Source organism: Sinocyclocheilus grahami, unplaced genomic scaffold, assembly GCF_001515645.1.
Source record: "Sinocyclocheilus grahami isolate Dianchi unplaced genomic scaffold, SAMN03320097.WGS_v1.1 scaffold1899.1, whole genome shotgun sequence".
Taxonomy (NCBI): domain Eukaryota; kingdom Metazoa; phylum Chordata; class Actinopteri; order Cypriniformes; family Cyprinidae; genus Sinocyclocheilus; species Sinocyclocheilus grahami.
In genome coordinates, this window is record NW_015507078.1 from 33,576 (window position 1) to 43,800 (window position 10,225).

Sequence of the window (10,225 nt, forward strand, 5' to 3'; positions counted from 1 at the left end):
ATTTCTCCGATCACAAATGCAGACATGGTTTTATGTTTACGCGGCGCAATGCAACGCAATGCGTAAAAAGACAGTATTAAAAAGACAGTATAAGTCATTATAATCAGTAATTATGTCCCCACAGGATGCAACGAATGCCTGGTTTATAATGGGTTTTCATGTGTTTGTCTCGTCGCTCCGGCCGGACAGAGCAGCACACTATGGTGAGGGGCGTAACATTTCCGTCACACGCTTGAGGTATTCAGCCAATCACAACGCACTGGATAGCTGGCGGGACATAGAGGAGAAACAATAATGTACAGTATGTGGAAAATTGTGTTTTTTTTTTTACCTTAAACTGCATAAACACATGTCATTACACCAAATACACAAAATAATGTTCTTTTAGCAGCATCATATGACCCCTTTAGAAGATTCTTTTAGTGTGTGTGTGTGTGTGTCAGCGTCAGTGTGTGTGTGTGTGTGTGTGTCAGCATCAGTATGTGTGTGTGTGTGTGGTCAGTTGACTGATGGCACTGTAGACGTGAGCAGGATCTGAACTATCTGTGGGATTATGAGTGTTTAGTTACAGCTGCAGACAGACAGATCTTCCCTCATCTGTGTGTGTGTGTTTATGTAGAAAAGCATAAACTCTAGTTTCAGGCAGTGAGCTGGTTCTGGTTGTTTGGTTATTCAGAGTTGGTGAAATATGACACACACACACTTACACATGTGTGTGTCTGTAAGAGCAGTGTAAATGGAGCCGGGGGGAATCTCCTGTGTGACCCCTGTGCTCTGACCTATGCGTGACCCCGCAGTGATATCTCTCTCACACACACACACACACACACACACAGGGTGTGTTACGGGTGTCAGAGTGCCATTGTTGAGCGCTCAGTAAATCACAGTCCTGCTGACAGCGATGCCAGATCACACATGACGGTGAGCGGCGTGATCACATAACACGGGTGTGTGTGTGTGTGTGTGTGTGTGTGTGTGCGTGCCCTCAGGTCTGATATTCTGTATGTGATCCTGTGCTTGCAGGTGTGTGAAAGCAGCTCAGACAGATTACAGTCACAGTTCACGCAGAAATCATCATTCTGTCATCTTTCACTCCTGTTCAAACTCTAGATGACCGTCTTTGTTCTGTGGAAATCGAGATGTTTAGCAGAATGTTGTTTTCCACACAGTGCCACGTTCACATGAACACCAATACATTCATAACTTATAAAAATCAGCTTATTGAAATAACCCGTCGTCCTGATTTACATGCAAACGTAATGATTGGGTTTTGCTGTGGTGTCGGCCAGAGATAAAACATGTTTTATCAGTCAGTGTTTCTATCAAATAATCAAGTTCAGTGATTCCAGTCAAACTGACAGAATTCAGTGTTTCTTTAATCAGAACCGCTCAGCTAGTGTGTGTGTGTGTGTGTGTGCGCAGTTGATCTGGAGCACATGCGGACAGTAAAGATGGAGAAGCATCAGCGATTCTGTCAGGAAAACGGACTCATCAGTCAGTTTGTGTCTGCAAAGACGGGAGACTCTGTGAGTAACACACACTCTCACTCACTCACACACACACTCACTCACTCACTCACTCACTCACACACACTCGCTCGCTCACTCACTCACTCACACACACACGCTCGCTCGCTCGCTCACTCACTCACACTCACACACACACACACTCACTCACTCACTCACACACACGCACGCACGCACGCACGCACGCACGCTCGCTCGCTCGCTCGCTCGCTCACACACACACACACACACACTCTCACACACACACACACACACACACACACTCACTCACTCACACATGCATATACACACACACACACACACTCTCTCACACACACATACACACACACACACACTCTCACACACACACACACACTCACACACACACACACACACACACACACACACACATAGACATCTATAAATGACCTCATATTGCAAACCCTTGTGACTTCTGCCTAATGACAACACATTTCACAAAATGCTTTATTTGGATTCACTAAAATAACGTAATCATAAAAGGAATCAAACATTTTAGTCATGTACTGTGGAGATCAATCAATAAATCAATATCTATAAATACTTGATTTTTTCTGAAATATTGTTAATCTTCATCACTCAAAATCTGAAGGAATATCAGCTGTAGGTATACCACGGATCCAACATGTTTGACAAAATAACCAAGGCATTTCAATCAAACCTTTATGTTGTGTAAAACAGTGATCAAAACTAAAGAACTACAACCACTGCAGCACGAAAGATGATTACAGATAAGATTTTGGAGGGTTACAGCTGTCAGAAATGAGTAGCAGGTGTAGAGGCACATCAGCTCCTGCTGCAGAAAACATCCCCCAAACCATGACACCACCTCCTCCTCCAGCTTTCACTGACTTCTTTACGCACGCGGGCTTCAGTCTTTCCTCAGTTTGACGCCGAACATAATGTTTCCCGTCAGACCCAAATAAATGAAACTTGCTCTCATCACTAAAGTGAACTTTGGAGCAGTTCTCCTCTCTCCACACAACAAGCTCCTCAGCAAAAGTGAGTCTAGTCTTTTGATTCTCTCTGCTGATGAGAGGCTTGATCACTGCAGAGTGCGCTTTCAGTCCCACTTCTCTTAAACGTGCCGAGACAGATCTGTACCCTGTGTACTCTCAATGGGGAATCAACGGGGTTCAGCACTGCAGCCGGAATTGCATCCGATTCCCCATTGAGAGTCTGCATTATCCTGTCCTCTTGTGCTTTTGTCTTACATGCACAACCAGCCTTTTTGGGGTTATTTTGATAGTTCACTTTAGACATTCTAATTGTAAAAACTCAGAATTGCAAGATATAAACTTCACCACGAACAAGACGGTGATATTATATGATACTGTACGACTTAGAACTTATGTTTAGGGTTAGTTTTTAGGCCAGAAATGTATTTTATGCAAGGTATAAGCTTCTGGTAAAACAAAATCACATACTTATGTTTAGGTTTAGACTTGTCTCATTTGTGTTTGTAGAGTTTCTTATGATTTTAGGGTGTTTTGGTGTATTTGCAGGCGTTTCTGTGTTTCCAGCGGCTGGCAGCGGAGATGTTGGGCATGAAGCTGAATAAGGCTGAGATGGAGCAGTCACAGGTGACGATGATCTGTGCTGATCTCAGTGTTTGCTCTTCAGCAGGGCACACGCTTCTCTTTACTTCACTTCTGTGGTAGTTTCTCTGACACAGTCATACTAACACTTCCATCATTTCACGAGTCAGATGCATGTGTGTGTTCAATGTGTCTGTTTGTGTTCAGATATTACACATCCACATGTTCTCTCTTATCCAGCTCAGTTGTATTATATTATTTTTCATCTGTAAATCATCGTGACTGTCTTTCTATCTTTATTTTCTTCCTTTATCTAATGCATGGAACCTTATTTTTCTGTTCCGTTTCTCTCCATTTCTCTGTTTCCATTGTGTGTGTGGGTGTGTGTGTGTTTGTGTGTGTAGTGTATTGTCAAAGCAGAGTTGGTGGACTATCCTCAGGACGAGGGACCAATCAGACAAGAGACCAATCAGAGCAAGATCTGTTCTGTCCAATAACAGTATGTGTGTGTGTGTGTGTGTGTGAGTCTGTGTGTGGGTATGAGTCTGTGTGTGTGTTCATCTTTTTTGCTGTGTAGCTGTCTGTCTGTGAGTCTGTGTGTGTAGGTGTGAGTTGTGTGTGAGTGCATGTGTGTGTAGGTGTGAGTTGTGTGTGTGTCTGTGTGTGAGTCTGTGTGTGTGGGTGTGAGTCTGCGTGTGTGTGTGTGTGTGTGTGTGTGTGAGTGCGCATGTGTGTGCGTGTGTATTAGTCTGTGTGTGTGAGTCTGTGTGCGTGAGTGCGTGTGTGTGTGTGAGTGCGTGCGTGTGTGTGTGAGTCTGTGTGAGTGCGTGTGTGTGTGTGAGTGCGTGCGTGTGTGTGTGAGTCTGTGTGAGTGCGTGTGTGTGTGTGAGTGCGTGCGTGTGTGTGTGAGTCTGTGTGAGTGCGTGTGTGTGTGTGAGTGCGTGCGTGTGTGTGTGAGTCTGTGTGAGTGCGTGTGTGTGTGTGAGTGCGTGCGTGTGTGTGTGAGTCTGTGTGAGTGCGTGTGTGTGTGTGAGTGCGTGCGTGTGTGTGTGAGTCTGTGTGAGTGCGTGTGTGTGTGTGAGTGCGTGCGTGTGTGTGTGAGTCTGTGTGAGTGCGTGTGTGTGTGTGAGTGCGTGCGTGTGTGTGTGAGTCTGTGTGAGTGCGTGTGTGTGTGTGAGTGCGTGCGTGTGTGTGTGAGTCTGTGTGAGTGCGTGTGTGTGTGTGAGTGCGTGCGTGTGTGTGTGAGTCTGTGTGAGTGCGTGTGTGTGTGTGAGTGCGTGCGTGTGTGTGTGAGTCTGTGTGAGTGCGTGTGTGTGTGTGAGTGCGTGCGTGTGTGTGTGAGTCTGTGTGAGTGCGTGTGTGTGTGTGAGTGCGTGCGTGTGTGTGTGAGTCTGTGTGAGTGCGTGTGTGTGTGTGAGTGCGTGCGTGTGTGTGTGAGTCTGTGTGAGTGCGTGTGTGTGTGTGAGTGCGTGCGTGTGTGTGTGAGTCTGTGTGAGTGCGTGTGTGTGTGTGAGTGCGTGCGTGTGTGTGTGAGTCTGTGTGAGTGCGTGTGTGTGTGTGAGTGCGTGCGTGTGTGTGTGAGTCTGTGTGAGTGCGTGTGTGTGTGTGAGTGCGTGCGTGTGTGTGTGAGTCTGTGTGAGTGCGTGTGTGTGTGTGAGTGCGTGCGTGTGTGTGTGAGTCTGTGTGAGTGCGTGTGTGTGTGTGAGTGCGTGCGTGTGTGTGTGAGTCTGTGTGAGTGCGTGTGTGTGTGTGAGTGCGTGCGTGTGTGTGTGAGTCTGTGTGAGTGCGTGTGTGTGTGTGAGTGCGTGCGTGTGTGTGTGAGTCTGTGTGAGTGCGTGTGTGTGTGTGAGTGCGTGCGTGTGTGTGTGAGTCTGTGTGAGTGCGTGTGTGTGTGTGAGTGCGTGCGTGTGTGTGTGAGTCTGTGTGAGTGCGTGTGTGTGTGTGAGTGCGTGCGTGTGTGTGTGAGTCTGTGTGAGTGCGTGTGTGTGTGTGAGTGCGTGCGTGTGTGTGTGAGTCTGTGTGAGTGCGTGTGTGTGTGTGAGTGCGTGCGTGTGTGTGTGAGTCTGTGTGAGTGCGTGTGTGTGTGTGAGTGCGTGCGTGTGTGTGTGAGTCTGTGTGAGTGCGTGTGTGTGTGTGAGTGCGTGCGTGTGTGTGTGAGTCTGTGTGAGTGCGTGTGTGTGTGTGAGTGCGTGCGTGTGTGTGTGAGTCTGTGTGAGTGCGTGTGTGTGTGTGAGTGCGTGCGTGTGTGTGTGAGTCTGTGTGAGTGCGTGTGTGTGTGTGAGTGCGTGCGTGTGTGTGTGAGTCTGTGTGAGTGCGTGTGTGTGTGTGAGTGCGTGCGTGTGTGTGTGAGTCTGTGTGAGTGCGTGTGTGTGTGTGAGTGCGTGCGTGTGTGTGTGAGTCTGTGTGAGTGCGTGTGTGTGTGTGAGTGCGTGCGTGTGTGTGTGAGTCTGTGTGAGTGCGTGTGTGTGTGTGAGTGCGTGCGTGTGTGTGTGAGTCTGTGTGAGTGCGTGTGTGTGTGTGAGTGCGTGCGTGTGTGTGTGAGTCTGTGTGAGTGCGTGTGTGTGTGTGAGTGCGTGCGTGTGTGTGTGAGTCTGTGTGAGTGCGTGTGTGTGTGTGAGTGCGTGCGTGTGTGTGTGAGTCTGTGTGAGTGCGTGTGTGTGTGTGAGTGCGTGCGTGTGTGTGTGAGTCTGTGTGAGTGCGTGTGTGTGTGTGAGTGCGTGCGTGTGTGTGTGAGTCTGTGTGAGTGCGTGTGTGTGTGTGAGTGCGTGCGTGTGTGTGTGAGTCTGTGTGAGTGCGTGTGTGTGTGTGAGTGCGTGCGTGTGTGTGTGAGTCTGTGTGAGTGCGTGTGTGTGTGTGAGTGCGTGCGTGTGTGTGTGAGTCTGTGTGAGTGCGTGTGTGTGTGTGAGTGCGTGCGTGTGTGTGTGAGTCTGTGTGAGTGCGTGTGTGTGTGTGAGTGCGTGCGTGTGTGTGTGAGTCTGTGTGAGTGCGTGTGTGTGTGTGAGTGCGTGCGTGTGTGTGTGAGTCTGTGTGAGTGCGTGTGTGTGTGTGAGTGCGTGCGTGTGTGTGTGAGTCTGTGTGAGTGCGTGTGTGTGTGTGAGTGCGTGCGTGTGTGTGTGAGTCTGTGTGAGTGCGTGTGTGTGTGTGAGTGCGTGCGTGTGTGTGTGAGTCTGTGTGAGTGCGTGTGTGTGTGTGAGTGCGTGCGTGTGTGTGTGAGTCTGTGTGAGTGCGTGTGTGTGTGTGAGTGCGTGCGTGTGTGTGTGAGTCTGTGTGAGTGCGTGTGTGTGTGTGAGTGCGTGCGTGTGTGTGTGAGTCTGTGTGAGTGCGTGTGTGTGTGTGAGTGCGTGCGTGTGTGTGTGAGTCTGTGTGAGTGCGTGTGTGTGTGTGAGTGCGTGCGTGTGTGTGTGAGTCTGTGTGAGTGCGTGTGTGTGTGTGAGTGCGTGCGTGTGTGTGTGAGTCTGTGTGAGTGCGTGTGTGTGTGTGAGTGCGTGCGTGTGTGTGTGAGTCTGTGTGAGTGCGTGTGTGTGTGTGAGTGCGTGCGTGTGTGTGTGAGTCTGTGTGAGTGCGTGTGTGTGTGTGAGTGCGTGCGTGTGTGTGTGAGTCTGTGTGAGTGCGTGTGTGTGTGTGAGTGCGTGCGTGTGTGTGTGAGTCTGTGTGAGTGCGTGTGTGTGTGTGAGTGCGTGCGTGTGTGTGTGAGTCTGTGTGAGTGCGTGTGTGTGTGTGAGTGCGTGCGTGTGTGTGTGAGTCTGTGTGAGTGCGTGTGTGTGTGTGAGTGCGTGCGTGTGTGTGTGAGTCTGTGTGAGTGCGTGTGTGTGTGTGAGTGCGTGCGTGTGTGTGTGAGTCTGTGTGAGTGCGTGTGTGTGTGTGAGTGCGTGCGTGTGTGTGTGAGTCTGTGTGAGTGCGTGTGTGTGTGTGTGTGTGTGCGTGTGTGTGTGTGTGTGTGTGAGTGCGCATGTGTGTGCGTGTGTATTAGTCTGTGTGTGTGAGTCTGTGTGTGTGAGTGCGTGTGTGTGTCTGTGTGTCTGTGTCTGTGTGTGTGTGCGCGTGTGTGAGTCTGTGTGTGTGTGAGTCTGTGTGAGTGCGTGTGTGTGTGTGAGTGCGTGCGTGTGTGTGTGAGTCTGTGTGTGTGTGTGTGTGTGTGTGTGTGTGTGTGTGTGTGTGTGTGTGCGCATGTGTGTGCGTGTGTATTAGTCTGTGTGTGCGTGTGTGTGTCTGTGTGTGTGAGTGCGTGTGTGTGTCTGAGTGTGTGTCTGTGTGTCTGTGTCTGTGTGTGTGTGTGCGCGTGTGTGTGCGTGTGTGAGTCTGTTCTGTTCTGTCCAATAACAGTATGTGTGTGTGTGTGTGTGTGTGTGTGAGAGAGTCTGTGTGTGAATGCGCGTGTGTGTGTTTGTGTGTGTGAATGCGTGTGTGTGTGTCTGTGTGAGAGTGCGCGTGTGTGTGTGTGTCTGTCTGTGTGTGAGTCTGTGTGTGTGTCTGTGTGTGAGTCTGTGTGTGGGTATGAGTCTGTGTGTGTGTTCATCTTTTTTGCTGTGTAGATTCATCAAAAACTCATTATACTTTGTTTTATGTAGATTTGTATCCAGTAGTTGACAGACAGTTTACAGTCTGTTTGTTGCTCTGTAGTGCGTTAACTCTGTAGTGTGTGTGCAGTATCAGTCATGTGTGTGTCATGTGAACATAGATTATTGTTTGACAGTATTGTACGACCCAAAAAGTTTGGATTCACTTCTCTGGTAATTTAAGTGATTAACTGCTGAAACTCTTGAATGTTTTCACATGTATTAGTATAGTGATGAGGTGAAGTGAGGGCTGACTGAAGGTTTCTTTCTCTGTTGTGTGTGTTGTGTGTGTTGTGTTTCTGCAGCACGTGGTTAAAGCAGACATAGTGAACTACAGTCAGGAGTCGGTGGCTCGAGCCGTCAACCCTCCACGCAGCTCCATGTGTAACATACAGTGATCATCGTCTCTGTCTCGCTCGCGTCTGTCGTCTGAAAGTGTCCAGTTTGATGCAGACGGACTCTGAACTCTGCGTAACGGACACAGGGATCCTGCTTTATACTGTCCTCCCTCTTTCTTTGATGTTTATTTGCCAATTAGACATTGTGAGTTACTAAAAAATCTTTAATGTGTGCAAGTACCAGAGCTTTACCTTGTAAATCTTTGCTTGCGTAAGTCCAGACAGACGGATGACGGATCATCATAGAGGATTGGTGTGTGTAAATGCCTCTGGAGTTTGTTCAGCTGAGAACGAGCCGAGATCTCACATCTGCGGGAGAATTCACTCGCACCGACGGAGAACTGACTTCCTCCGGTTAGAGCAGACTGTGTGTGTGTGTGTGTGTGTGTGTGTGTGTGTGTGTGCAGCATTGTGCTACAAACAAATCTGATAGAAATAAATTATGCACAATAAAGGACATTTATTAAGAAATAAAAATGTGAAAAAAAAATTATTTCAACTTCAGAGCTGATTTTTTTTTAAAAATGCTGTTGTTGTTGTTTTGTGTGTTTTTTAATAATTAGCAAAAATGTTTTTGACTGTAGTGATTTATGTTAATGCTGTGTTTATGTATGTGTGTGGGTGTGTGCGTGCGTGCGTGTGTGTGTGTGTGAGAGTGTGTGTGAGAGTGAGTGAGTGAGTGAGTGAGTGTGTGTGGGTGTGTGTGTGTGTGTGTGAGTGAGTGAGTGTGTGTGTGAGAGTGTGTGTGTGTGTGTGTGTGAGTGACTGTGTGTGAGAGTGTGTGTGTGTGTGTGTGTGTGTGTGTGAGTGAGTGGGTGCGTGAGTGTATGTGAGTGTGTGTGTGTGTGTGTGAGTGAGTGAGTGTGTGTGTGAGTGACTGTGTGTGAGAGTGAGTGTATGTGAGTGTGTGTGTGTGTGTGTGAGTGAGTGAGTGTGTGCGTGTTATGAGAGGAAGTACATTTACAGAAAGCCATTCTGACACAATTCAATATAAATAACTCTTCACATTGAGCATCAAAATCATAATGACTTGTTTTACACAGTATTTCCCCATTTTTAATGCTTTTTAAATTTAATTTGGCAAATCCAGAGGGAATATCTCAAATGCATGTACATAATCCTCCCCCCTCCGTGTTCATGACTGATATTTGACGTTTATGAGCATCATATTGGACCAATAATCTGCAGTAAAGCAGGAGTCACACAGAGACGACTTGTGTAGAGGATTTGCAGGCGGCCTGTAAACTCTATTTGAGTGATTTGTTGGTTTGTGCGAGCGTGAGTGTTTTCATTTCCACGGGATCCTCTACTTAGAGAAGTTTCATTATATGACCTCTGGATATTTCTGTTTAAATACTGGATGTATTTGCAAACTCAAGCCTGTCCAGGTGTTGTAGAGCGCTGCACTGTTTAGGAATAAATGTCACGACACACGTTGACATGGATGTCTGTTTTTTTTCTCTTTGCTCTCCATCATCTTCATTGCTCTGGAAAAGTAAAATGTCTTTTCCAAATCCCACGGTCAGAAGATGTATTAATGCGGAGGAGGATGTAGACATGTGGTCAGGAATATTGTCCAATATTAATATCATTCAAATGTCTGCCTGTAATTTACTGAAACGTGATGCCAGTGAGTAATTGCGCTTGAAATAGTCTCCTCTTGACAGCACTTACACACGAGCTGTTCAGAACGAGTCCAGCGCTCATCACTTCATCTGATGGGGAATTAATATACGCTCCAAACTTCAGTGTCCATGTGGTCGACGTTTCATTTGTTTCTCATGATCAGTCGGTTAAGACGGGAAACATTTGACCTTCACTAAGAGAGAAAGAAACATGTTAACTGCACTGCAAAATAAATTATTATTGTTGCTATGATAGATGCACGTTTTTGCACTGGATAAAGGTGCGTTCACACCTAAAACCGTAGCTATATTAGCATCCACACCAATGCACAATAATGTTGTTTACTATAAGTGTGCTGTAGTTTTATCATCTGCCGCTTTATATGCTGAAACTAAACTTTGTTGGATTCTGATTGGCTGTCAATGTTTTTATCGTTAATCAGCTGAAAAAATAAACATTTTAAATTGTTTAAACCATATCGTTCCTCTGTGTTATAGTTATGGGTTGCTATTATTTTAGTTACCTACTATATATATCTACTATAGTTATCTACTATATAGTTA

At 47.1% G+C, this 10,225-nt stretch overlaps 1 protein-coding gene across 1 annotated transcript in view; it reads left to right on the forward strand.

Moving 5' to 3' along the window:
- The window catches only part of LOC107573234 (ras-related protein Rab-28-like), a gene marked incomplete at its 5' end in the record, with an annotated part of 31,473 nt that extends 23,040 nt beyond the window's left edge, over window positions 1–8,433 (forward strand). The window contains 3 exons of the mRNA XM_016259669.1: window positions 1,423–1,526; window positions 3,050–3,127; window positions 7,944–8,433. Coding sequence (XP_016115155.1) covers window positions 1,423–1,526; window positions 3,050–3,127; window positions 7,944–8,036 — 275 coding nt within the window. The remainder of the gene's footprint in view (window positions 1–1,422; window positions 1,527–3,049; window positions 3,128–7,943) is intronic.
- Between the last annotated feature and the right edge of the window lie 1,792 nt (window positions 8,434–10,225).